The sequence below is a fragment of the Canis lupus genome, chromosome 9 (assembly GCF_003254725.2).
Source record: "Canis lupus dingo isolate Sandy chromosome 9, ASM325472v2, whole genome shotgun sequence".
Taxonomy (NCBI): domain Eukaryota; kingdom Metazoa; phylum Chordata; class Mammalia; order Carnivora; family Canidae; genus Canis; species Canis lupus.
Window position 1 is genome coordinate 26036546 of NC_064251.1, and position 26923 is coordinate 26063468.

Genomic DNA, 26923 nt, shown 5'->3' on the forward strand with positions numbered 1-26923 from the left:
TTGTGTATGTCGGTATGTATAGAAGAATGTAAAGGGAATGTGTTGTTATATCGGGGTTCACTTGATGGCAGCCCCCAGAGCAAGAAGCACCAGGAAAAAGAGCAGACCCCAGCACAGAAAGAAATGACTAGCAGCAGAAGTTGAAGCCAAGGGGCTCTGGGATGCACGGCTAACCCTGTTACCACCACCACTAGCCACAACCCCCCAGCTTTAGGGAAACAGAAAATAGGGCAACTGTTCATTTTTAAACTGTGTTTTATTTCTTCAGGTACACATAAGATGTAACGAGGATCACAGGGGCTGGCGGGAGCAAGGAGCATCGGGCAGACCAGGTGCACAGAGGGGACACTTGAGCTAGTTGGTGGGTCCATAGGGCTGCCTAAGGCCCCTTCAATGCTGCTACTGGGAAGGCGGGGGCTCAGGAGGACGGGGAACCACACGAATGAGTCCAGACCCACAGACCACAAAGACAGCATCAAAGAAAGGGGCCTTACAAAACAGCAAAATTTTACAAAGACCTTACAATAGCGACATAGAAAAGGGGAGGCAGAAAATCTACAGAACAGGTAGGTGATGTTCTTCCCATATTGTACAAAACACACCCGACGGACTTTTCTATAGGTAGTATTTTTTTTCAGTGTTAAGAAACCAAAACTTCACCTTCTCTCCTTAAAAAATTTTAAACTGCTTTCCGCTACTTAAATAGTTTTCCCCCTCCCTATTTAATTTGAGTTTCCTGGTTCAGTTCTCAGAGCTGGGCTTCACCCTCTCTCCCTTCCTCTCACTCTCTTCCTCTACCGGGTCTCTGGCTCTCACTCTTCCTCATCCTCCTCCACCTCGGCCTTGTCCTGGCCTGTGGCCCCAGGGCCCGTGCTCTTGTTCTCCTTTTTCCATTTCATGCGCCGGTTCTGAAACCAGATCTTGATCTGTCTTTCGGTGAGGCAGAGCGCGTGCGCGATCTCGATGCGCCGCCGCCGTGTCAGGTAGCGGTTGTAGTGAAACTCCTTCTCCAGCTCCAGGGTCTGGTAGCGGGTGTAGGTCTGGCGGCCTCGCTTTCGGTCCGTCCCTGCGCACAGTATTTAAAGGAGAAGAATTAGTGCTCGTGGGGAAAGCCAGAGAGTGCCCGAGTCCCTCTCAGACCTCAGGTTTGGGGGTCAGTGGTGGGAAGAGCCCATTTCCCCATGAAACCAAATTCTTACTTTCCATATACCCCAACGTGTGCCTTCCCACTTCCCTCCTTGTACAGGCATTTCTAGAGGCCTCTGGAGGCAAACGTCCCCATTTGCCACCCAGAAAGGCTTTCAGCCCAGGGGTTCTGAGCCCAAGATTTAACCTGCTGGCTCTTGAAGGCTTTGCACCTGAGAAGTGTATGTAGGATGAAAGAAGGTTAATCTTCCCATCACCCCTGAGACCAGGCATCCTAGGATTCCCCTTTTGGGTACTGACCGGATGGTCTTTAGGGTAAGAGGCAATGGAAGCCATGCAAGTGACCCTGGAGTGGATCTCTAGGCCTGGCCTGAGTGCTTTTCCCAAAAAGAAAAGGAAACAAAGGAGACTCACAGACACTGACCCAGTCTCTCTCTCTGTCTTTTTCTCTCTGTCTCTGTCTCTCTCTCTCTCTCTCACACACACACACACACACATAGCCTGTTATAGAATGAGAAGGAGGTGAGAATTTGCAGATTTCCTTGGAGCCTGGAGTTTCCCTGAGAGCAGCTGCCTTCTGATGACTCTTTTTCCAGTGAATGGCTCAGGTTCAGACAGGGCTAGGCTGTCCTGCCTGCCCACCTGCCCAGACAACCCAGTTCTCCAAATCAACCTTTGGGCCCTCCAGGAAGGCACGGGGAAGAGAGCAGCCTGGTTTGGGGTAGAACATGAAGTATCTGGCTGGTGGGGGATGTAGGGTAGAGGAGAGCCTTCCAGAGTAGGCCAAAACCCTGAAGAGCCCTGGGGGATGTTGTATGGGGGGAGGTGCTGGTGCCAGCCCTCCTGGGAAGGAGACATGGGAGGAGGGCTTAGGGGCCTTAATTTCCAGTCAGATAAAAGCCAAGCTGAAATGTTTACGAGCAGAAAAATTTGGGCTTTGATAAATCAACTGGAAAGGCAGTTGAATTATGGAGCAGGTAATGGAGACCGTGACCACCAATACTGATGGCGTAAGAGCCAGGCTTCTTTGGACTGGATTGGGAGGCTCTGACCACAAGTCTCGGGCCTTCTGAACCTTGGGGTTGGCCCCTGAGTCCAGGGCAGCGTTAAGAAGAATGTCTGGTTCAGGCTAGTCAGGAGACCCCACGGAGCCCTGGTCTCCTGGGGCTTCCGCAGCAGCTGGCTCAGTGGCCTGAACTGTCTAAGTCACGATTTGGCAAGGCATAATCCAAGTCCCTTCCCTGAGGACATTCACCCTTCTGGAATGATACCTGCAAACTTGCTGGCCAGTTCTCCAGGGGGGCACTTAGGAGGCCTAGGAAGGGCACCTGAGGAAGCCAGCCATAGTCTGATGAGGCTTCCGACCCTTTCTCTGGTTCTGCTTCTCCCTGCCCAAGTTCACTGGGGGGTCAGGAGCCTCATCTCTCTTGGCTTCAGCCCCCCTCTCTCCACCTGCCTCTCTGGCTCTGTGTCCCTGGCTGGATCTTCATCTCTTCTCATACCCCCTCCTCCCGCCAAGCCTCTAGAGCCCACCTCTAATTGTCCAGAAGGGAATAATGGGGGAGCTGGGTTGGCTAGGAGGGAAGGGGGAGGGGAGAATTGCTCTGCGCTGCGGGCCCCCTCCCCCAGACCTCCAAGCTGGGGCTGGGGGACACACCCAGAGCTGAGATCCCCGGCGGCGGGGAAAAGAGAAGGGAGGGGGGAGACCCTAATGGCTATTCTCTGCAAACCCCAGCCTTCCTCCACAAGACAAACGGCCTCGTCTCCAGCCCGTGCCGGCGCGGCTGATAAATATTTAAAGCTAAAAGGCCGGGAGGAAAGGTGGGGGGCGGGCGGGGGGCTCGGAGCGCCAAGGCGTCGGCGAAGAGAGATCCGCCAGGGGAGCAGAAGGAGCCTGAGAGCACCGAGCAAAAATGGGGGGGGGGTGGGGGCGGCGCGCCGGGTTGCGGCGGAGCTGCAGCCGAGTCCCCAGGGCCGACCTCCTACCGGGAGCACTCTGGACGCGGAAAGGGGCACTTGGCCGGGAAGGGGGCGCCCTGGGGGGGGATGCGCCCGGGCCACTGCGGCTCGGCTCGGGATGGCTCGGTGCGCGGCGTTACCTGAGCTTCGCATCCAGGGGTAGATCCGGAAGTTACTCTCGGCCGCCAAGTCCGAGTCCCTCTGCTCCTTGGCGCCCGCCGCCTTGGCGGAGTCGCCGGGACACACCCCGGAGAGGTTCTGCTCAAAGGGCGCGCAGTGCATGTTGAAGGAACTCGGCTCGAGCCCGTAGCCGGCCGCGTAGACGCCGGCTGCACTCTGGCCCGCCATGCCCCCCCCGCCGGGGTACAAGCCCTGCATCGAGGCGGCGAAGGAAGCGCCCGAACCCGCTCCATAGCCCGGGCGCTGGGGGTTGGAAGCAAACGCACAAGAAGTTTGTTCAGGGAAGGCTCCGGTGGCGAAAACCGAACTTGCGGCTGGATATTTAGAAAATAAAGCATTCGCATAATACAATGAACTCATAATTTGGCCGGATGATTTGTAGGCAGGGACGTTTTAGTGTCGGTTTTACGAGATTCCTTGATATATTACAGAATTAGAGTCCAGATTTACACCAAAAAGGACCCCCTTTTTCCTCTCCGGACCACGTGACCCCGCCCACGTGACGCGCCCTCCGCCAATGGCCCGGCAGCCTCCCCACGGCTCCCGGTAATGTGGAAAAAATTGTGTGGCGTTCGATTTATAAAATATGATCAATAATGAATGGGAGAGCCGAGCCCTGCGGATTGGGGCTGGGGGCTCAAGGGCCGCCGTCGACCCTCTTGGGCTGGAGGCAGCTTGCAGGCGAGATTTGGGGAGGAATGGATTGAGTAGGAGGGAAAATAAATAACCTCTGAGCCATCCGTGTTGTCACCCCACCACCACCACCCACCTCCCCAGCCGGTTGCCCAACAAGAAACAAATGCAGGGATTGCCCGCAACTGGGTGGGTGGGCGGGTGGGGGCAGGTCAGGTCTTTATTAATCTGGGCCAGTGCAGCCTCGCTGGGCCTTAGCGGGGACCTTGGTCCGGTTCTCCCGAGGTGAGCGGCGGAGGTGAGCCTGGCCTCCTGGCTCGCTCTCTCGGTGCCCCCAGACATACAGGCAGGGATGGAATGAAGCTTCGTGGGTGCTCCTACAGGCGCGGGATCCAGCCCACGGGCGTGGGATGCTGCGGTTTCTGGTGGTGGCTAAAACAAACAAACAAACACAACTGTTTGAAAATAAAAAAAGGAAGGGGGTGGGGTGGCTGGGAAGAGAAAGGAAGGGAGGAGGGCGGCCTGGGTATGCTGCTCTCCTGGTTCCGGGAGGCGGATGCCTCAGTGGAGCGTGGCTGCGGGAGCAGCAGGGGCAGCGAGGGAAGGAAGGGGGCGAGCCACGACCTCAGAGCTGGGCGAAGGTGGCCAAGTCGCGAAGAGGGAGAGGCGGGGAAGTGCATCTCTTCTCTCCTCCTGCTCCCCCCACCCCCAGCCACCCACTCAGCCAGCCAGCCAATCTGGGAAAAATAAATGTATAAGCTTGTTCAGCGGCCCTGCGCTCCACTTTTATACACACACACACACACACACACCAGCACACACACAAGCGCACACGGGAGAGGGCCCGCAGAAACAAAGGGGGAGGCGGCGGGGGATACAGCCACCAGTCCCGGCGCATCCCTCCAGCGTGGCCTGGGCGCCCGGGTCTCGCGCCGGCAGCCTCTGAACGCGAAGGGAGGGGGTTTCTCTGGGCTCCCCTCCCCCGTTCCTCTCTCCTCCAATCAGGCGCAGCCGCCTCCCTCACCCCCTGCGCCCCTGGGCCAAGGGACTCGCACCACCTGCCTCCAGCCCCCGCCCCCTCCTCTGGGCGGCCCGGCCTGGCGGGCGCAGGAGCCGGGTGACCGGCTCCCCCCAGCTCTGCAAGGCGCCGGGGGCAAATGAGGAGCGCGGGCCGGGCCAGTCTCGGGTTCTCGCTTGTAAACTTTATTGTAACTCTTCCGCCCTTTTCAGGCGCAGACAACAGAACAAAGTATAGAGGAACAACAAAATATATAATTAGCCCTCCCACCCCCCAATAAAGCAATTCACGGATACAGGATACATTCTCTTCACAGTAAACCTAAGAACACTTTTAACAATTGCCCACAGCGCGCATGCTAACTAAAGTAACCTCTTTTGAGAAACACTTAAGACGAAATTGCCAAACCAAAGGCGGTGGGGGGCGGGTGTTGGGAGGAAAAGAGAAGCAAGAGAGAAAGCCAGCGAGCTAGGGAGGGCAGCGGGGAGAGAGGGGTTGGGAGGGGGAAATGAGGACGGGGAGAGAGAGAGAGAGAGAGAGAGAGAGAGAGAGAGAAGGAGAGGGAGAGGGAGACAGAAAGAATTACGGTGTGAATAGGCAGTTTCATGTTGTTGGGAGAACTTAGCAGAAATCGGTACCTCGGTCATTACAAAGAAGCACGTTCAAAGGAAAAAAGACCATTGCACAAGGAGGCTTTTTACACGGGGCGGGGGCTTGGGGGGGCTCAGCCAGCCGCAGCCGCTCACCCTCGCAGGGCGAGGGAGTCCTTGCTCAAAATCCTTTTCTTGTCCCCCCTCCCCCGGCCCCCGAGAGAAGGGAAGGAGATCCACGGTAGCTCACACACAGAAGCTATTACGAGATACTACCACTAGCGGGGGACTGGCGCGGCGGGGGACGCTGCGGCGGGAGGCCGGGCTCCGGGCCCTGCTCGCGGGGCCAGAGCTCTCTCGGGCGGGGGCGGGCGGCGGCGGTGAGGTCCGGGGGGACCCACGGACCGAGGGCGGCCGCGGCCCTGGCAGTCCCAGCTGGAGCCTACTTCTTGTCGCCCTTCTGCGCGTCGCCCTCGTCCGCCGCCTCCGGGGCCCGCTCCAGCTTCTGTTTCTCCAGCTCCTCCTGCTCGCATTTGCTGCTGGGGAACTTGTCTTTGTTGTTCTCTTTTTTCCACTTCATCCTCCGGTTCTGGAACCAGATTTTGACCTGTCTCTCTGTCAGTCCCAGCGCATGCGATACCTCGATCCGCCGCTTGCGAGTCAGATAGGGATTAAATAGGAACTCCTTCTCCAGCTCCAGGGTCTGGTAGCGGCTGTAGGTCTGTCGGCCTCGCCTGCGTCCGGCGGCTGCTGGGAATGGGGGAAAGGGCGAGACAGGGGTGGGGGGGAGGGAGGGGGGAGAGGGCAGAGACGGAGAAGGTTGGAAGATTCGTGAACCAGCCTAGGAGACCAGTATAATAAGGGCAGGGGACCTTCTACCCCTTGCAGGGGAGGGGAGGCCGAGATCAGCGGTCGGGGTGGGGGGTGGGGGGTAGGGTGGTGGTGGTGGTGAGAGGGATCAGACACCACTGAATCTAAGGGAGCCAGAAGGGGGGAGCCCCCTCCTCTGCTAACCAGCACCAGAGAGTTGGGTGGAGGTGGTTCAAATCTATTAAAAGTGCCATAAACTTTAGAAGGAAGGATGTGAAGAAGGAGGGAAATAAGAATAAAAAAAGCTGGGATGGGGACGAATGGACCCACCTTGAAAAGCCCCCAGAGCCTCTGCCCCAGAAGAAAAGTTTCTTCAGGGTAATTAAACTATAAAGCAATTGAGAAGTGCAAAAGTTGAGCGCCCCCACTCCCACCACCCTCTCTCCACTACCCCCATAAAACAGTAAAAGGGGGGGGGGGAAGGATGAGAAGAAGAAAAGTAAGGCCGGGTGAGGGGTTTATGGATTCAGGAAATGTCGCTTAGCGACCCCCCTTCAAGGGAAACAAAAAGGAAAGGGAGGGTGGGAGGGAGGGAGGAAGGAAGGAAGGAAGGAAGGAAGGAAGGAAGGAAGGAAGGAAGGAAAAAAGGGAGGAAGGAAGGGAGAGAGGGAAGGAGGGAGGAAAGGAGGGAGGGAAGGAGGGAAGAAGGAGGAAAGAAGTGGGAGGCGATCCGATGGGAGCAGGCATGTCTTCCAGGAGCTGGAGGAAACGCTCCCGGCCTGGCGGGCCCCCTGCCCGGCTCGGGGCCCTGCGGTCTCCCCTCTGGCCCCGGCCGGACCCGCCGCGAGCTCACCTTGCGGGCGCATCCAGGGGAAGAGCTGTGTGGGCGACGGGCTCTGCTCTGAACCCTCGGCCTCCTCGCCCAGGCCGCTGGCGGCGGCGAGCTTGCAGTCGGCGTACTGCACCAGGTCTGGATCCTGCGCACCAAACAGGCTCTGCCGCTGCAGCGGGTCGTAGCCGTAGAAGTTGCCCGGGTCCCCGTGGCACGCCACGGCGCACGGGTTCTGCTGGTAGGGAGCGGTGGACAGCGACGACGGCCCGTGGTAGAACTCCTGGATTTGCGACGGGTGCTGGAAGCTGCCGCCGCTGCTGGGACCGTATACCACGGTGGGTCGGCCGCCCAGGTCCTGGGCGAAGCCGCAGTCATAATAATTGGGGCGCAGGGACTCCCCGGTTTTGTATTTGGAGAACAGTGAGTTGACGAAATAAGAGCTCATTTTATTGAATTTTGAGGCGGCGGCGGCGGCGGCGGCTGTAGTTGGGGGCTGTTGGGGAGGGGGTGGGGAGGGGGAGAGGGAGGGAGAGAGAGAAAAAAACGCGGATTCGCCGGCTCCTAGTCACCCTCGCCAGGAAAGGAGAGGGAAAGGGAGGAGGGGGAAAAAAGAAAAGAAAGAAAAGGCGAAGAAGATCTCGAAGCCGCCACACTTTTTGTGATTTCCAGGAATAGAAAAGGACAGCGAAGCCTCCAAAAGTCTAAGCTTGCATGGCAGCCGCGGCTCGCTCGCCCTCCCCCCACCCCCCACCCCCCAAACAAAAATATACCGCCACTTAAAGAGGTCCTCGCTTTACATTTCGAAGAAGGGATGCCAGTTCATAAACAGTTTTCGGTGATTTACTTCCCTGCAAATGAGTTGTTTCATATTTTGCACTGTCTTTTCATGATCATTTGCATCCATTAGAGCCCCCGCATCCTATTGGCTTCTCCGTACTCCTCCCGGACAGAACGCAGAGCGAGGGTGCGAGCGAGAGAGAGCGAGCGAGAGAGAGAGCTAGAGCGAGCGAGCGCCAGGGAGTGAGGAGAGAGCGGAAAAAAAAAAAAAAAAAAGGAAGGGAAGAAAAAAAAAACACCCAGGGAGAGCGAGGGGGAGAGAGGGAGAGGGGGGGTAGAGGGAGAGGGGGTGAGAGAGAGAATGAATACGGATTAAATCTGTTTAACTACCTACATTAATGAGATATCTCTCGCCTCACAACAAATCAAATACCTTCGCAGACCACCCCCAAAGACTGATGTGGGGGAGTCGCGGAAAAAAAAAAAAAAACCACGCACACACACATACACAACGCGCCAGGCGTAGGCACGCTGTTAATTTCGCGATTTTAACGAGGCAGTTGGAGTCTTTTTAAATGTCAGGGTCGCTTCGGAAAAATGTAAAAGAACACGGTTTAATTGCGCCGAGTTTTAAAAGGTCCTATAAATGTAATTGGTATTTTAATACAAGTTATCAAATCATACAGCTTCCTCTCCTAAACATATTTTCAAACAAACGAGGTAGTCATATTTAAGGCTTTAATGATCAATTTCCTTATTATTGATAAAGGTTTAACTATCGTGTGGAGGGAATTGGCTGGGTAACCGGCCCCCCAAAAACGGCTGTAAACTCTTTAACAAACTATAAAACGCAATAAAGCCGGAGTCTGTTGTTGTTTATGCCGCAGCGCATAAAAGCTGTTAGCATTTTACGAGTTCTTTCCTCTACAGCTATAAAACTGCAGCTTCGAACGCCCCGCCGCCCGACTGCAGCGCGGTGGGGGTGACGAAGCCGAAATGAGAACGATTATGGGTTTTTTTCGGCGCAAACGGTTACTTTTCTGAGATTTTCACCTCCTTCAGCTGTGGCCAGCACCTGCCCCCACCCCCTTCTCTGGAGCCCCCAAACCACCTCCTCTCTGCCCCACCCAGGCCACTCACCAACTTTCTCTCATTAAACAAACAAGCAAGAATTTTCTTTGGAGAAGGGGACCTGCAAGACATGAGGAGGGACCAGGAGGGAGTGGGGGGGGCGGAGAAACTTTCTGGTTAATGGACAGTGGTGAGGCAGGGAGCAAAGTTCGCCCTGCAACTACCAATTCTTCGGTATTGCACAACCTTCTTGGCCTGGAGAGGTGCTGGAATGGGGAGGAGGGTCTCTAGTCAGTGCTTTGAGGGTCCCACTCTGTGTGATGGGAGAGGGGCCTGGTGCCACTAGCAGGATAATGCCCAGCTGGGCTGTCCCACTCCTGCACCCAGGCCTTGGGACCTGCTAACCAGGCTCAGTTGGCTCCCAACCTTCCAGGCCAGTCCTCTGCACCTTCCGTGGCACCCTAGGGTGAGGAGGTACCACCAAGCCCATCAGCACATCAAAGGGAGGGAAGGGCCTTGGTGGCTGCTGCCAGACCTGGAGGCCCAGGTGCTTGGTCTTGATGCTCACTGTCCCGTCCTCTTCTCTGCTCTAGGCAGAGGCTGCAGAGTTTATTATGGGGTGGGGGCACCTCTTCGCTTTCAGCGTCCTTTGAGCCATCATCACTACCAAACTGACCTTGAGGTAACAGGGATTTGGATGCAGCAAGGCCACGGAGTCCCCCATATTCTCTCCTCTCCCCTTGGGGAGCCTGTAGTTAAGCCCAGCCCTCTCTCTCCAGACCTGAGGACCTGGGGTTTGGGGCACAGGGCCGAGCTGAGTGGGTGCCACCCTCTCCTGCCTTAGCCTCCCCCAGCCTACCCGGCCTACTGAGGATGGTGGCCAGGTTTTTGAAGGCCCCAGTCTCAGGGTCCCAACCAATGGCCTCCTGAATCGGCTCACTGGCCAAGGAAAGGAAAGAAAGAAGGGAAAAGGAGAGGGGGAGAAAGAATGAATATTTTTAGTAACAAAGGTAGAGCCTTCACAAACACATTCAAGCCACCGTTTATTCACCAGAGAGTGGTTTGCTTTTGGAAGGGTGCTGGGGGAGGGGGGAATCCCATTTATCCCAGCCTTTGTAAAAATGAAACCATCAGCTTTTTCCAAGGGGAAGTTACCAGTAGAGCCACTTGGTCCTTCAAAAGTGAATCAGGAGAATGGGAGAGGGGCTGAAAGGGATGGAGAGAGGGGAGAAGAGGAGAGAGAAGTGGTCTTGGATTTTCAGCGCGAGGCTGAGGGGGCGGTGAGGCAGCGGAAGGGAGAGTTAAGTTGTTGCCGAAGAGAACATTTTTATCAAGTGCGGGGGATTTTATGGTCATGATTTGAGGACTCACCGGTGAGGTAGAAATTCAATGGCTTGTTCTAAATCATCCCTACACTGTGCCAGAAATTCCTGATGGAGGGAAAATGTTTCTATTATAAGAAAAAACAAGAAAGAGCTAGGAGATAATTTATAAACACCCAACGGAGCACAGATTTATTAGAGAAACTCAAGTTGAGAAACTCCGCTTGCCTCTTTGCACCAGGTCCTGGGGGAAGCAAGAGAAACCTCGGCGGGGCTAATTTTAAGGAGGGGTGTGTGTGTGTGTGTGTGTGTGTGTGTGTGTGTGTGTGTTTCTCAGGCAGGTTTGTCTGGATGGGGGACACGGATCAGGCTGGCCCGAGAGGAAATGGGAGATTTGGAATTAAAAGGGTTATGGGCAGACAGCGTGCGCGGGTCTCAGAAGGAAAATTGCCCGAGTCCAGGCCTCCAGCTGCTAATTTGCGAAAGGACCCTCACCCCCAAGGTTTGCCGGGGCGGCCTCGGCGCACGGAGCCCGAGCTCTCACCTGGAAGCCACGCAATGCGGGGAGAACCGAGCTCCTGCTTCCTGCCACCGTGCCTGCCCCCCACATCCATCCGGAAAACGCACACTTTTTTTGGTTTCCCAACTTGGGACGAGCAGAACCACCGAGAAAAATACGAGACCTCCCCGCGCCGCGCCCGTTCTGGGGGAGCCCCTGCCCCGCGCCTGGGTCACCGGCGCGCTCCCAGCCCCGGACCCGTACAAAGGCTCTGAAGCCTCAGCCGGTGCTCATCAGCCCTGCCGGCTCTGGGCACCTCCGAATGCCCACAAAGCCGGGGATCTACTCCCTACCCCCCCTCCAGTTGTACCCCCAGACCCCGGGCTGGCTCACCCGGTTCCCTCTGCTGCTGATCCCGTTTCAGGGCAGCTTCCTCTGCGTCCGACCTTCTTCTGCCGGCTTTCCCCTTTCACCTGACCTGCTCACCCGCATCCGCAGACCTTCATCTAGCCCCCCTCCCGGAAAATCTCATTTTTCAGAGCCAATTCTCCTCTTTTATTTTTTCCCATTTTCCTATTATTATTATTATCGTTCCCCGTTTTCATGCATTTGTTGCCCTGCCGACCACAGAAAATGGGTGAGAAGCACTGACACCTCCTCCTGGGGTAAATTCAGAAAATTGACCATTTGAGGGGAGAGGGGGTAATACACTCTATCTAAAATCTATAAAATGGGGGAAACGGCCATAATGAACCCTATATTTTTATTACGCGCTAATTATTCATGACTTTTGGTAGCGCTCAGTTCAGAGATTCCGGGCCCGACCAAGGTGCGATGAGCAGCCGCCAGAGTCCGCAGCCGCCGCACCGGGGATTTTCACGTGGAGCAAGGGTGCCATCTAGCGGCTGTTCTGAGAAAAGGCCCCGCCGCCGCCACCGGCTCGGCCAGTTTCTCCGGAGAGCCTGCCAACCAGGCGAGCGTCGAGAGAAACTTTCATTATTAGCAGAAAAGGGGGAGGGAGACGAGAACAGGCGACAGAAAAGGCAACGGAAATCAGGAAATGGCTCATGAAATTGTGCAGATAAGCTAAAAAGAAAAAAAGGCTGGGGTGTAGGGAAGGGAAAAAAGAACCCATAAGCTTTTTTCATCTCCTACTTACCCCCGGCCCTCCACCCTCTCAGCCTCCAACCTCAAACCCCTAATTTCTGGCGGAGACCGCCAGGCAGTGCACCGTTTATGGCCCGTAAAAGGGGGAGCCGAGCACTTTTCAAACCCAACACGATTGTTTCAAATTCTGAGAAGAAACAATTGGGCTTTTGGGGTGGGGGAGAGAAGAGGCCTGGGAGGGTGGGATGGGGCTGTAAAAGGATCAAGAGGCTGCCGCGCCCAGACGTCTGGCCCCGCCGGACCCGTGTGTGTGCATGTGTGTGTGTGTGTGTGTGTGTGTGTGTGCGTGTGCGCAGGGGGCTTCTCGTTTATGACGCCCGGTTCTGGAGGGGGTGCGAAGAACAAAGAAAATGGCCCGAACTGCGTTCTCTGAAGCATTTGTGACAACAAAGTGTTCTTCCCTCTTTTCCTCCCTTTGCACCCTGGGCCCCCCTTCCCCGGAAACCCCGATCCCCGCGGCCCCGCGGCCCCCGGGGCGGGTGTGGATGGGGGCTCCAGAGCCCAGGGGGCCCTCCCGTGCACCCGCCGGCCCCAGAGCCCAGGCCCAGCTACGGCTCTCTCTCTCTCGGCTCCGGAAAGTTTCCCCTCACTGTTTGCTTTGCTGCTGTTTAGTTCCTTAACCTTCAGAAATTTATACGCTATAAACTTTTATAGCGGTCATATTCTTTTATTGCTGCGCACACGGCATTGAATTCCTCTCCCGGCTTCTCCGTCGCGCACTCTTCGCGGTCTCCCTCTCTTGCCTCGCTCGCTCTCTTTTATGACAGCAGATTTCCCCATCTCCGGCTTCCCAGCCTCCGCATCCTCGCCTTTGTTTGTCTTTAAAGAAGCCACCCCGGGCTCGGGACCCAGACGCCGCCGCCCGCCGGAGGCTTCCCCGGGAGGCCAGGCCCCCTACCCCGCCGCTCCCGGCCGGTTCCAGCCGCGCCTTTGCCTTTCCTCCCGGAGGAAGCCGGTGCCCGCTGGGGCTCACCCTCCGCCCCGGCCGGCTCCCCGGCTCCGGCAGCCGGGGATGCGGAGGGAGCCTAGTCTACACAAGCTCTAAAGCCAGATTCATTTTACAGCCCGAATGAACGGAACCCTCCCTCCTTGGAGGATGCGGTCCCGGCCCTGCGGGAGCCCAGAGCTTCGCCTTCTCCTGCCTCCTGCTACTCTAGGTAGCTGTCCGCGGCCGCCTTGCGTTCGCTGGAGAGGGGTAGGCCTGGCCTTTCCGCGTCCAGGCGCCTCTCGCTCGGGTCACGCTTTGTCCCCACCTCTCCCGCGACCTTGGGGCTCTGCGGGCTGCAGCGCCGCTGGGGTGGGCCTGGCAGGAGGCTCCGGGGCTGGCGGCCGGCTCCCCAGCGCCAGCCGGACAGCAGCCGAATCCCCACGCCCGGCTGAGACAGGCCAGGCCTCGGGGAACAGCGGTCCTCAAAAGAGGCCCTGGCGGGACGCCACAATCTGATAGGGATGGAAAGGTGCTTCTGGAAACCCAAGTGAGTTCTGGGGTCTGAGTGGGAAGTGGATTCTCTCTCTCTCTCTCTTTCTCTCCTGAGACATTTCTGTTCCACTCCCAAACTCCCTGTCCCTTCCTATCTATGGGACCCCCCCTGCTCAGGCCTCTCCCGCTTCCAGACTCCACAGGCCTTACACCAAGGCTGCACCCTGTAGCTCACATCGGTGCCTCAAACTCCAACTGAGGGCCAGAACCCTAAGAGATTCACTCCTCTGGAGTGGAAAGAAGGACAGCCTGGCCTTCCTAAAGCCTCTATCCCCAGCCAGTAGCCCTGCTGCAGGGATAGCTGAAGGAAGTGAGTGCCTTCCCCACTTGCATGCTATTTTTAAGTGGCCAAACCAAGGTGATGCTCTCAGCCACCTGAAGAGAGGAACGGCTTTCAGGAGTAGCAGGGCAGGCCTTGCCCTCCCTCTGGCCCTGGAGTGGGTAGTGAGGTCTCCAGTGCCACTTTAGAGGAAGATTTCATTGCTCCCTGCAGACCCAGACCCCTCTCCAAACCACCAATCTTTCCTTTCATCCCCCTCCAGTCTCCCAGCTCTCCTGTTGGAAGGCTCTTGCTCAGTTTAAGCAGAGGTCTTGGGACCTTGGGTCCAGACCAGTTCTCAGCTCCACCAGGGAGCCTGCTCTGCTAGGTCTAAGGAGACACCTCTTGGGCACAGGAGTCTCTCCCCCCCCCTTTCTCCCCCAAGCTGTCCTCTTGGAACTAGGACCTCCACCTCTGGCCAGGTGAGGAGGGCCAACACAGAATGAGACACGGAGAGATTTATTTCTAGAGTGATATATATTTTTTTGTTCTTTTTTCTTTTTTTTTCTTCCAAAACAAACAACCAGAGCTCTAGGCCCCTCGCCCTCCCCATTCCCACCCACAACCCTCCCGATATAAGCGACAACTGAAAACACGCGAGACGATCACCCCCAAAGAAATCACAAAACACAGCACAATTTCACGACAGCCACCGACAAGGCAAAAAAAAAAAAAACCCAAACAAACAAAGTTCTACTGGAATGTTCCCTTGCAGGGTCGGGAGAAGCGGGAGCAAGAAGAGTTCATGAAATTGAAGGGGGCTGGACAGATGGGGGAGCAGGGAAGAGGGGAAGCAGAGAGGAAGCTTCGGCCTGCTGCCTAGGTGCGGTTTCGCCTCTTTTCCTTTGCACGCGGGACCGCGTTGCGCAGAATCGCGCGCAGCAGCCGAGGAGACGGCCGTCCAGGCCCGAGTCGCGGGAGGCAAGGCCGGCGGGCGCCGGGGCAGGGCTCGTCGCGTGCTGGGGCGGGCAGCCGCCGGCCCGGGCTCCTCCGCTTGGGCCAGTGGTGGGCAGGATGGGGAGGGACGCGCCGGGCTCCCCGCGCCGGAGCCTTTGCTCCTCCCTGTCCTCCACCAGTTATCCCGGAAGGGAGCTTCGGGGATCTTCCGGGATCGATTCACAATAAATTCTCAATAGGACTCTCCTGACCTGGCTTTCCTGTCTCTCTCCTAGGGTTGCGCTAGTGGAGGATGGAGAGGGGGTGGAGGTGGGGGGGCTTCTCCAAGGGGTGGCTTGACTCGCTGGTGCAAGGTGGATTCGGCCGAAACAGAGTTGATTTCGGAGCTGGGGAGGGTGCGGAAGAACGCAGGGCCGGGGCAGAGCAAGAGAAGCTACAGTCTCTGTCAAGCGGGGCACAGATGAACGGACAGACAACATTGTCAAGGCTTACGACCCACGATGTGACCTCCTTTTGTTGGAAGGAGAGGGGAAAAAACATGCAGAATTAAACATTTCCTGCAACAAAATGTGTGTGTGTGGAACACCTTCACAAGTCCGGGGATGCCTTCATAAGACCACTGCTGCTTTTCCTTGCCCCTTCTAGCCCACCAGCCGGGGGCCCGTTTACTCCCATTTGCCCTTGGGTCCAGATGGGATAGAACTGGGGATTCCATAGAGACGGTATGGTGATGCTGAGCCCTTTGGGCCTCAGAGAGCCTCATTCAGGAGTGTGTCTCTAGACATCTTCTTGATGTATATTTGTATCAAGGGTAAAACCTGGGCTTGCTGGTGGCCTGAGGGCTGTTCTACCAGATTTGGGGTGCGATGGTCTGCATTTGGGGTGTCACTTCATTTGAGTGTTGGCTGCGAGCTTTCCCTGTTATTACAGGCTTTATGTATGTGGACTTCTGTGGGGCTGTATGCAGTTGGAGTGTCTCTGGGTGACTCTGGGATAGGTGTGAGTAAGGGGTGAAGATAGGTAGGCTGGAAGTGAAGGGCTGGGGGCTTCCCAGAAAAATTAAGGAGATTGCTAGGGGCTCGACTAGGGTCTCTCTTTCCTTGTGGCCCATTACCTTGTTAGAAACCAACTACATGTCTATCTTCTAAATCAACAAAACTTCCTTCTGAGGCTCAGGGAGAAGAGAAGGACAGGTAAGGGCAAAGGAAAAGAGATGCTCTAGATGCAGAAAAGGACTTTGAAGAGAAAGACTCCCTTCCCCATTCACTTGAATACATCCCAGACAGCACTGGCCCTGCAGCCATCACTTATAAATAAGCGTGAGATGGGGAAGGGGCGGGGAGGGCTGGGGAAGGGGGGGGGTGTCTTCACTCTTTGCCCTGTTCCTTATTCATTTTCTTCATTTTCATCCGCCGGTTCTGAAACCAGATTTTGACTTGTCTCTCACTCAGATTGAGGAGTCTGGCCACTTCGTGCCTACGGTCCCTGGTGAGGTACATATTGAACAGAAACTCCTTCTCTAGCTCCAGCGTCTGGTATTTGGTGTAGGGACAGCGCTTTTTCCGGGAAGAGCGAGCGTGCAGCCAGTTGGCAGAGGGGTTGGCTGAAAGAGAAGCAGCGATAGAATCAAAGAAAGGAAGGGGGATGAAAGGCCCCCATGTTCTCCTTCAGAAGAGGACTTACCCCTGGCCTTCACTCCCCCATCTTGCATTGCAGAGAGGGAACCTGGGCCTTTGCATTCCCAGAAAGGGTCCCAGAGATGGGCCAGGAGTTGCTATTGACACCTCCAGGTGAGAGTTACTTGGACAGAGTGGAGCTAAACATGTACCAGGCTTCTCAGCATTTCCAAAGCTTTGCCCACCTCAAGATCTCTTTCTCTGCTTGGGTCCCCACTGGTTAGGACTCAGGTCAAAGCCCTGCATGGCTAAAACGCCCCCCACCCAGCCACCCCCCCAGCACCACCAGACTAACCAGAGGTAGCTGACCTGAAGGGACCTGGCCCTAGTTCTGGGAGGTAAGAGAAAGGTTGGGCTGGGGGAGAGCTGCTTCTGTTCAGCCAGAGCCACAGCCAAGAGACCTGGCTCTCCAGTCCAGTCAGAGTGCATCCTGCCTTAATCACAAGCTTGCATTTCCTGGCCACATGGCATCAGGCATGTGTGTCTGTAGATATCTTGTCCATACACACACACACACGCACACACACACCTCGCAAACATGGATCTGCACTTAGAGACGCAAACATCCAGCACACTCCAATTCACATGCAACCCAATTGCAACCATTTATCAACTCCAGCCTGTGGACAAGGGAGCGCCGGGGGCTCACAGATAACTTATGGTTGCAATAGTCTCTCCTTTTCCGCTCCTGCTCAGCTCGCATTTTGGTTAAAGCAAGTTCAGGGAAATTGGGAGGCAAGATTGCTCCAGTCCCAAGGTGGGGAGCCATGGATGATGAGGGGGTAACAGAAAGCCCTTCACAGCACACCTAACTCCAACTGTCTCCATGTGGTGAGAAGGAGCAGAGAAAGGGATAATTGAGTGGAAGGGAGGGTAAGGGGAAACAAAATATATACAGACTTGTCTCCTTTTCACCGGCTTTCTCCCTGACCTCCCCCCCCCAACTCAGAAAAGTTGCCAAATAAAGCAGAGCCAATTAAAAATAACAGCCACCCTTTGCTAGATTCTTCTCCCCAAATGAAAAGCACTGAATATATTTTTTTAAAAATACTCTGGTTCCTCCTACACTAAGTACCGTGTCTTACCAATTTGCAGTGCTATTTCCTTAATGTGATTGCCTGGGATGGGACCCGCAGCCGCATTAAATATGAAAGAGGAAAAAAACTGTTAATAATTGATCCTAGCCAAACCACTGCCTTGCAGTAATGGGCTTTCCAGGCAGAGTTTGGAGGTTTGGGATGGGGGTCTGGTTGGGTGTGAGTCGGGAGGTTTGGGGAAGAGCCCGTGTTACCCAAACGCTAGTTGTCCTTATTAATCCGGGCAGGCTGGAGGTGGTAGGGCCCTGCCAGGGGCCTCAGGGGCGTGGGGCAGCTCTCTATCCTCCAGCAGACAAGGGTGCCCCAAAGGGCCTGTGGGCCACTCTGTTGATGGGAAATCTGGCAGGGCAAGCAGAAACTTAAAAAAAAAAAAAATCTGACCCTCACTCCCCCAAAAGAGTAAGAAGTGAGGACTTGTTCCGGCCAGCGTGGGGGTAATTGTTTGGAGTTAAGAGCCCCCAACCAATTTGCTTTTCTCAACCTTAGAAATGAAAAGCAGGAGACTCCCCCCACCCTACATCCAGCCAGCAGCACCTCCTGGAAATTAGCCAGACTGGGGTTCCTGGCGGAGGTACTTTTGGAGGAGTGGGAGATGAGGGGTAACTACCATCGGATAGTAAAGTTCTCCGCCTTTCCGCAAGCCTCCTTCCCCCCACCCTTCCTCTCCCCAGGGTCCCTTCGGGATCTCTCCTTCTCCACTCTGGCTGTCAGCCCCGAAGTTCAGAAGCGATTCCCGCACTCCCGGAGAGGCGGACAGCTCCGACTGGGGCCAGGGAGCCCCGCGGAGCGCAGCGGGGGCTGCAGAAAAGGAAGCTGCAACCCAGGCGAGGATGCCAAGGAGGGGAGGGGGCGGCCGGAGGGAAGGCTCCCGGGGAGGGGCCGGCGCATCCGGGGAGGGGGCTCAGTCGCCGGGTTCTGGGCTTCCCCGCCCCTCCCGGCGCCGGCTGCGGACCCCGAGCGGCTACTGCGTGAGATCTGCTAGGAACAATCCTCCGCCAAGCTGTTGCATCGCAAATAAAATCCTAATGAGCCCCCTCCCACTTCCCCTTGGCCGGCTTTTACGGTCTGCGCGTGGCGCGGGGAGCTCTGCCAGCAGCGCGGCCCCGGGCAGCCCCGTGCGCTCCAGCCCTCGCCCGCGCGGGCTCTCGGCCTCGCCGGCTGCGTCCCGGGCCCCGGCCCCGCCAGCCCCTCTCCCGGCCGGCCGTCGTCAGCCTCCTCCCGGGCTCTGAGCCCCGAGCGCCGAGCGCCGAGCCCCGGGGGAGTGGGGGAAGGGAGGCCGAGAGACCAGCGAGGTGGTGCCTGCGCCCCAGTCCCCTCCAGGACGCACAGGAGTGGGGGCGGCGCTTCTCCCGCGGCCTCAGTCTCCCCTTCGGGGGCACCCAGCTTGCTGGCTTCCTTCCTTCCTTCCTCCCTCCCTCTCCTCTCCTCCCCCGCTCGCTCTCCGGCCACCGCCGCGGTCTCCCTTCACATTGTCCGCAGTTTATTGCCTCTCCCCTCCCCTCCCCCTCGCCTGGCCTTCGGCCTGGTATTTCCTCACTTTTTATAACTTACTTTGATCCGGCCTCTCTTTGTCCTCGCTTCCTTCGCAAATTTTATTGTCCCCGTAGCCGGGTCTTTGATTAGACAGGACGGCCTCCCTGCCCGCCGAAGTTTCCAAACTGTACTCGGGCGTGCCCTGTTTGAGCAGCTCCCCAGGCGCGCCCAGCAGCGGCTCCGCCTTCACCGCCGCCTGGCCCTGCCCCGGAGCAGCTTCGCCGCGCGGCGCCGGCTCCAGCCAGGTGCGGAGGTACCTGCTCTCGGCCGGCGGGACGCCCTGGGGCTGCAGGTAGGGGTGGTAGACGGACGGCAGGCTCCCGGACGCGTGCGGGCTCAGCGGCGCCCAGGAGGCGCCGAACACCGGCGCTTTGGGCTGGAAGCTGCACGAGGGGAACTCCAGGTGCTCCGCGTGGCCCGGCTGCCGGGGGCTCGCGTACTGGCCGGAAGGAAACTTGGCTGGAGGAGCGTCCTCACTCTCGTGACTTATGATCGAGTCGACATAATAGCTGCTAAGCGTCCCAGAAATGGACATTCTCAGACATTATCCGGGCGCTCGCAGGGGGAAGGGAAGCGCTCGCGCGGCGGCGCCCAAGCAGGGAGAGGTGGCACCCAGACCGGTGTGAGGGCTTTCGGACGCGACCCCCCCGGCCCCCCACCCTCCCACCCCCACCCCCTGCTCAACTTCTCAGCCAACAAAGTACAGTGGAGCAGCCCGGCTCAGCGCTCCTTGCAAAATGATTGGTCAAAGTTTTTCCGACTGCCTGATAAAGCGTCAGCTCCAACATAAATCAATCGGGCGAGGGGGCTGCGCTCTCGCTGTCATCCGTCCGCACCGCATTCCATATCGAGGATGGATTGTTTTATGCTGATGCAATGTGCTATCACGTCAGGGCTCCGGCGGCCACGTAACCTCAGCCCGAGCTGCCGGCCGCCCGCCACCCCCCCTCTTTTTGCAGGAAGGGGGGTTGTTCTCGACATGGGGCGGCGGGGGCGGAGGAGAGGCGGAGGGAAAGCAGCGGGCTGCCTCGGGAGGGATGCAGGCTGTGGAACCCTCTCCCCAGGCGGGTCCGGGAGGAAGAGAGGGAGAGCTGGGGGGGGGGGGGGCGGGGGGAGATCCAGACCAGGGCGCAGACCGAGAGGTCCACAGCATAATTAAGGAGGAGGTGGTCCTGTCCCCCCACCCAACGCACTGCCACTCCACCCCGCAGGCCTCGTTTCCTCTCCTCCGTCCCCTTGACACAAGATGTTTATTAAACAGCAGTGCAGCGGCAATCCACCGGAGATGAAGTAAAAGAGATGGGAGAGAAGTTGAGGGGGAGGTTTATAGGGCGTTATCAGCTTTGGAGGGCTCTCTGTGACTATGTTGGGAGGTTTACAGGCCTGGGAGCTTCTACTGACCCCTCCGTAGCTGAGAGAGAAGAGAGGGGAATAAAAGGGGGTGAGTGTCCAACGATCCTAAAATTTAGCTGTCCTAAAATTAGAACCTACATGAGGTTAAAGGTATTCATTAGGCTCTGGAAAGTTGAGCCTCTGAAAGAGTTTAATACAACTAGCCAAAGCTCCTTTAAATTCCCAGGGCCTCTCTCTGGCCCTGGTCAGAGGGAAGTATGGGGTGTGTGTGGGGGGGGGGGGCAGTTAGGGCATATCCATTATTCCTATCCTTCCCAGCTAATGCCCAGGCCCTTAAAATTGCCTGTTGGGGGGAAGTTGAATGTGAGAAAGGGTTAAGGGAACTTCCCTAAGGTGTCAGCAGAGCAGAAGCATGGGAGGGGTCCCAGGGATATCTCCCCTTACACCCAGTGAAGAAGGGGACCAGTGAGTTTTCACCTCTTCTGGATGGTTCCTCTCGGCGGGCATTGCGGTCCTGATAGATTTCCAAATATGCGTATTGGGTACCAGGGTAGATAGAGAGCCTGCGGGTCAGTCTCTCCACCACCGCTCGCCTTCTCTCCTGTGAACTCTCTGGCTGGAGCTTTCAGATAGCCCGTTTTATTGGTATCTACTCTGCGGCTCTGCGCTGGGACTCCCCTGGGGCCCCGGCTGGCTTCCTGGCTCATCTCCCAGCCGCTGCTCCTCCAGCTTGTGCCCTGGGTACAGTGGCTTCTTGTGGTGCAGGCGCACAGGGAGGCGCAGCCCCTGGCCAGCCCCGATTCTCCCCCGGTTGGGTTTAGGAGCAGGCTGGGGCGGGTTTTCTTAGCATCGCCGGGCCCTGGGCCCTTAACCGATAGGCTGTCCCCAGCCCTGTCCTTTCAACAAAAGCGGGGCCATTCTAATGTGAGGTTTTATCTTTTTGGCCACATACCCCTCTGCCGTGCAGAAGGCTGTGGATCACCTCCGCGAGCGCACACACACAGACACACTCCCGCCCGCTTTTCTTTTCCAAATGAAGCCATCTCGTGTCATTACGTGTGAAATACGAGGGTGAAGCGCCATATTTCTTCACATTATGGCGATTTCAAAATGATTTTTTAAAGATCAATGCCGGCGCCCAGCCGGCCCCCTCCTTTCCCACCCCAGCTCTCCGAGGGCGACAGCCCAGCAGATCCGGAACCAAACAGCATGAAGCTCTGCTTTTTCCATGGGACCCAAGTGGGAAAACAAAAATCAGATGCAAATTCTTCTAAGTAGCGGCTGGACGCTTGGAAAAGTCAAGGGAGCTCTCCGGACTCAACAGCGAGAAAGCTGCGCGCAGAGTGAATGAATCACAGTTAAGGCAAAGCACCTGTTCTCGATTTGCCAGACGTATGGAGTCTGCTGTTGGCTTTACCTGTAATAAATACATTCTTCAAAGAAAAAAAAAAAAAAACCTCTCTCCTGCCATAAATAATGGTGTTATGAAGCATGGCGGACTGAGTATATGACTTTCTCTAGTATATAAATTAGGGCCCAAAAGGCCATGTGGACTGTGGGCAGGGCCTTTTTTTTATTTATAGAAAAGTCACAGCGCTGGGCTGTTCTTAAGACCCAAGCTGTGCAGGCGCTGGGCTCTGACTAGCCCTTCTGCTTCCCATTCCCCGCCCAGACGTTGCTGCTGCCTCTCTCTGCAATACGAGAGAGAAGTCGAGAGGGGCCCTTAGTTTAGGGAAGAAGTTAGGGGAAGAATACCTGGCCTCATGACTTGTGCCCTACAAGGGTAGAGAGTCCCAGCAGATAAGGTCTAAGGTTGTGAGCTACTGTCTGTATGGGGACTTGCTCCTCAGCCCTGGTGGCTCCTAGGTGCTGGGTAAGGAGGAGACCCAGGCCTCTTTTCTGAGACCAGAGCTTAGCCTTTGCTCCTAAAACTGGAGGGTGGGGACAGTTTCAAAATGACAGGTTTTGAGGTCTCAGCCCACTCAGGAGAGGCAACCCTGGAGGGAAGAGAATGAACATGCGTGCCCAAGCCCTGGACTCTGTACCCTGCACCCTAGCTCTCCTCCCTCCAGGTGGGGATGAGGATACATCAAGCAATGGTCCCACCCCAGCCAGGCTTTCTAGAAAACACTGCAGTCCCAAATTGGAGCTCAACTCCAGCTCAGGGGAAGGGTTAAAGGGTCAGCTGGGAAGAAGCCCCTTGTTTGGGTGCTCTGAGTCTGTGGACACCCTCAAAACCTTGTTTGCTCTCCCAAACAATGGTACCCACTGTGAAGGAAGGAGGCAAACAGGATTGCCGCCCTGGAGTCCAGCTTCTAAAGATGCTTAATAGAGAGGTTGCTTGAGTGTGGGGTGGGGGGGGGTGTCACTTTGTCCTGAGAGCAAACTGCTCCCCACCCCACCCCTAATCCTAAAGAGAAAGAAGGAAAACCTTGCCTTCCCTCGCAGGCTCCAGCCATTCCCAGCACCGGAGCCGCGCCTGAACACAGCTAAGGCCAGTAACTGGTGGCTCGGAGAAGGGCAGGCAGGGGAAAGCTGCAACCTTTGGCCACACTGGGGCCCAGAGCAGCCAGGAGCGAGGCCGAAGTGGGGAGAACAGAGGCCGACCCTGGCCAGGACCAGCCCAGCCGGTGAGTGCCTGTGCTTTAGGGGCAGCTTTTGGAGAGATTCTTGTCAATGAGAAGAGAGAGAAAATCTAAACAGAGGGAAGGAAAAGAAAGAGAAGGAAAAACAAAAGGAAAAACAATAAATGGGAAAGGGGGAAAAGTTTGTTTTTAATAGATAAGCTAAACTGAAATTTATGCATGCTGTATTTGAATTTATGTGTGTATCCTGTAGGTATATTTCAAATTGATATTTATTTATGGGGACCCAGAGTGGCTGTGCTCTATGCAGTGTATAGACTATGTAATAAATAAATATGCCCAACTTATAATACTGGATGTGCTTGGGCGTTCACATAGAAGATCCGATGATGCGTATGTGGATGCGTGTAAAACCCCTGTGAATGATGTGGGTTTGCAATTCTGTTCATATAAGAAGATCTATCACCCAGAAGCTTGTGCATACATTTTTATAACCATCACACACTTATGGAAAAGGCAAAAACTTGAGTATTTGTGTACTTGAATTTTGGCTATAAAACAGTAGCTGATTAGAAAGCTTTGCTTGAAAATCTCCTGTTGACTTGATATTCAAGCAAAATATATACCGCATCCTCCAACAAATGCATGTGACTTACATCTGAATTCTTTTACAACTTTCTCCTGAAATATTTCTCTGGAAGGTGAAGGAAATGCCTTGAATTGGCCCAGGAGAGGTCATGAAATTTTGTGACTTTTTTGTCTGACTATGACACCCTTTACTGCATATCTCATCCCAAACTGCAGGGACAGCGTGCGTTGTGTGATCCTTGTTTCATGGTAGTGATGGGCATAAGAATGAAGGGCACCCTTGCTTGTGCACAAGTGTGTCCCTCACAAGTGTGAATCTGGCCAGTGGGCAAAGATGAGTTGAATGTGAAAGCCCTCAGGTAACTGTGGGGGTCATACCAAAGCATTGCGGTCTCCAACGAAATCAGAAAGGTCCCCAAGTCTATGTCCCCAGCCAGCCAGAGATATTTCTTCTGACCCAGAACCAGAATCCAGACCCACTCTGGGAAAGATAGAGGTGTGGGGATCTTGCTTCAGGGGGAGCGAAGAAATCAAGGTCCCCATAACCTTCAGTTTTCATCCAAAACTGCCTCTAAAATGGATCACATCGAATCTACACACATGGGTTCAAACCCCAGTGCTTCTAAACCCTCCAAGTGGGGATTTTAATTGGAAAGTAACGAAATCTTCTGCAAAATCTCCCTCCCAGGATGTCAGAGGTGAAAGGCAGAACGGAGAGGTCAGCGGCCCAAGCAGACCTCGGGAATCTTCTTACCAACTCTCAGCCATCAGGGATTTGGAAGGCCGTGGGGGTGGCTGGCTCTTTGGGAGGGGGCATCCAGGAGGCCAAACGGGGTGGGCGGCAGGCGGGGCGGAAAGGAGCTGAGCAGGTAGGAGGTTATTACGGAATTGCTTCCATAAAACCTGTGGCTGTTGTAAAACTCTCTTCTTTCCAAAGACTTTATTTCCTCTTTTCTCTCTAACATCCCCCCTTTTTTCTTTTTACAGCACAGTTCCTGGGAGGGGGTGGCCAAGAGACGCCAGGGATGGAAGACAGTCAGGCTCCAGGCTCCGAGTGGTTGGGCAGGTTTGTGAGAGGCCCAGAGAGAAGAAAGGTAAGGCAGTAAGACACTCCAGGCCACCTCCACCCAGGCTGGAGGACAAGAAAATGTCAAGGAACAGCATTGTTGGCCTTTGCTCACCAGGATGGTGGATTGAAGGCTGCATTTCTTCCAGGGCTGGGGGTGGGTCTCCTAAGGGCCCTTCCACTCCTAGCAGATGCCCCTTGTTCAAAGACCACCACCACCCCCACCCTCACCCTCCATGTCAGCTTGGCGCCTGAGCCCCATCCGGTTGGCCTCTTTCCCGGCCCCTTTGCACACTTCCTCTGCCTCAAGCAGGGGGGAAAGTTTGGGAACAAAAGTTAGCTTATGCTTTGGACCGGCCCCCTCCTTCCGCCAGCATTTCTAGTTATTCCTTTCCTGGGCAGAGAGCCAGCAGCCTGAAATGGGTTGGGGTCAAAGAGGGTATCACAGCTTTGCCCCTGCCCCACCCCCCTACTCGGCCTCCTGGCAGTCCATAAGTCTAGAACGAATTGCTTAACAGCCTGGGCTCCCCTTTAGCCAGCAAGTCAGGCCCCTGTCCCAGTGGATGAGGTTAACCTGCAGCCCAGCCCAGGAGTCTATGGGGAAGCCTTGGCCACTTTGTGGGGAAGGAGCTGAGGGCTTGGGAAAGGTAGGACGTTTTTCTGCCTCACCTCTGCCCCACTAGGGGGCTCTAGGAAGGCCCCTGTAGGCCCCCAGGCTGAGGCTACTTTGGATCCTGTTATTTCCCTTTCAGAATAGGACATACTGAGCCCTCTTCAAGGACCTGAAGCTTCCTGTTGAAGTGGAGTCCTGTTCCCCCTCCAAGGGTTACAAGGACCTCAAGGACTCCCCTGTGTATCTCTTGAAATCAAGCATTTGCCAAGTTGGAGAGACCTACTTGGGAAAACCTAAATGTAGGCAGGAGCCCAAGATCCCAAGGCAGAAAGCCTGAAACCCTAACCAGAGCTGTTGGCTCTATGCAACAGCCCAGCAAGGTGCCTCTGGAGAGTGGAACGCTCCACTTTCCCCCTTTCCCTCCCAACACACACTTAAAAAAAAAAAAAAAATACAGAAGCAGAAAGACACCATAGGACTTCCCAGATCTCTTTTCCAGGGGAACATCCTCGCTGCTTCTGGGTGAGGGACCTCAAACCTCTTCACCATTTTGCATGGGTGATGTACTAGACCTGCCTCTGCTTCCCTACCCAGCTCCCCACTCCTCCAGCTAAGCGAGGAGCAGTAACTGCCGTGAGTCGGGTGGTTTAATGTTGTTGTGTTCAGAAATCCAGGCCCAACAACATGAAACTACCTAATTCACTCAGCAGTTCCAGTTCACGCTCCAGGTCAAGGGCTCACTGAGGGCAGGCCCCTGCAGCCATTTTGTGGGCCAAATCGGCTGGCCAGCTAACTTCATTTTCCTCCACAACTTTCCCAACAGAACCCAGTTGCTAGTAAACAACATGTCCAAAGAACTGGAGGCAGGCCTCTGGAGCCAGTCCTGGCAGCTCAGATTCCAGTGACTTTTGCTCTCTTCCAGGAGCCCTCGTGGATGGGGACCCCAGGCCTGGGCAGGGTCTCACGGATACACCTGCCTGGTCACCGCCTCTCCACCACCGTCTCTGCAGCTGGAGGTCTCCCCGGATAAGATTGCTCACCTTCAGATGGTTATCAAGGTGTGTCTACACTCCCCATCGGGCTAGTGCCTCTATTCTGGGGTCATTCAGGGTAGCTCTGAGAGCCCTGAGCCAAACCCCTGATTTGATACTTGAGTATAGACAGGAGAGTGGAGGTGAGTGCTGAGAACGTGACTGCTGGAGACACAGACAGAAAAGCAGAGTGTGAGAAAGTACCAGAAAGACTAGGGAGCAAACAGAAGAACACGGCAGGCAAGAACAGCGGGTTGACCTAAACAGTCGCTGTGTAGTTGCCCTGCCAGAAACGTCCTGGGGTGGGGTGGGGGCACTGGCTCCGCAGGGGCTGAGCCGTCCCAGATAGGACCATCCATTCCGAATTCGCAAACGAAGCCGAGAGGCTGAGGACTCAGATGGGGACAGAGAACAAGTTTGCATCCTCCTTCCTGACCTTCAGCCTGGGCCCTTCGCTCCCCGCCCCCACCGACGGATGCCCCTCCTGCCCCCTGCAGACCCCCGCGCCGTCGCAGGTGCCCACGCACACAGCCCGCAGCGGGCGGGGGGCCCCGCGGGCCGGGGCGGCGGACTCACCTGCGCGGCGGCAGCGGCGCGGGGCGGGAGCGGCCGTCGGAAGGTGCGGCAGGTGCGGGCGGTGCGGAGCCAGCGGCCTGTCGCCATCCGGCCCGGCTCCCTCCC

The 26923-nt window shown here is 56.1% G+C and overlaps 3 protein-coding genes and 1 long non-coding RNA gene across 7 annotated transcripts; 1 reads left to right on the forward strand and 3 right to left on the reverse strand.

The window, feature by feature from the left end:
- Nucleotides 1-237: 237 nt before the first annotated feature.
- HOXB7 (homeobox B7) lies at nucleotides 238-4853 on the reverse strand. 2 transcript variants are annotated; one of them, XM_049114776.1, is made up of 3 exons: nucleotides 4543-4853; nucleotides 3246-4350; nucleotides 238-1066 (listed from the first exon to the last, which is right to left on the reverse strand). In XM_049114776.1, exons 2-3 carry the CDS (start codon nucleotides 3643-3645, stop codon nucleotides 813-815), a joined length of 654 nt encoding a protein of 217 aa, XP_048970733.1. In that variant the 5' UTR covers nucleotides 3646-4350; nucleotides 4543-4853; the 3' UTR covers nucleotides 238-812. The 2 variants fall into 2 exon arrangements, with proteins under 2 accessions (XP_048970733.1, XP_025296023.1); XM_025440238.3 differs by having other exon boundaries at nucleotides 3246-4853.
- A 247-nt stretch (nucleotides 4854-5100) lies between these two features.
- HOXB8 (homeobox B8) lies at nucleotides 5101-19162 on the reverse strand. 3 transcript variants are annotated; one of them, XM_035721484.2, is made up of 4 exons: nucleotides 19025-19162; nucleotides 7966-8165; nucleotides 7190-7661; nucleotides 5101-6276 (listed from the first exon to the last, which is right to left on the reverse strand). In XM_035721484.2, exons 3-4 carry the CDS (start codon nucleotides 7611-7613, stop codon nucleotides 5969-5971), a joined length of 732 nt encoding a protein of 243 aa, XP_035577377.1. In that variant the 5' UTR covers nucleotides 7614-7661; nucleotides 7966-8165; nucleotides 19025-19162; the 3' UTR covers nucleotides 5101-5968. The 3 variants fall into 3 exon arrangements, with proteins under 3 accessions (XP_035577377.1, XP_035577376.1, XP_025296021.1); XM_035721483.2 differs by having other exon boundaries at nucleotides 7939-8165; XM_025440236.3 differs by having other exon boundaries at nucleotides 5101-6273; nucleotides 7190-8165.
- On the reverse strand, nucleotides 14968-19656 carry HOXB9 (homeobox B9). Its single transcript, XM_025440232.3, has 2 exons — nucleotides 19025-19656; nucleotides 14968-16303 (listed from the first exon to the last, which is right to left on the reverse strand). Exons 1-2 carry the CDS (start codon nucleotides 19539-19541, stop codon nucleotides 16068-16070), a joined length of 753 nt encoding a protein of 250 aa, XP_025296017.1. The 5' UTR covers nucleotides 19542-19656; the 3' UTR covers nucleotides 14968-16067.
- Nucleotides 19657-21950: 2294 nt separating this feature from the next.
- LOC112655448 (uncharacterized) lies at nucleotides 21951-26793 on the forward strand. The gene is made up of 3 exons (XR_003133676.3): nucleotides 21951-22989; nucleotides 24520-24626; nucleotides 26134-26793. It is a non-coding gene; the product is annotated as an uncharacterized LOC112655448 (long non-coding RNA).
- The last annotated feature ends 130 nt before the right edge of the window (nucleotides 26794-26923 follow it).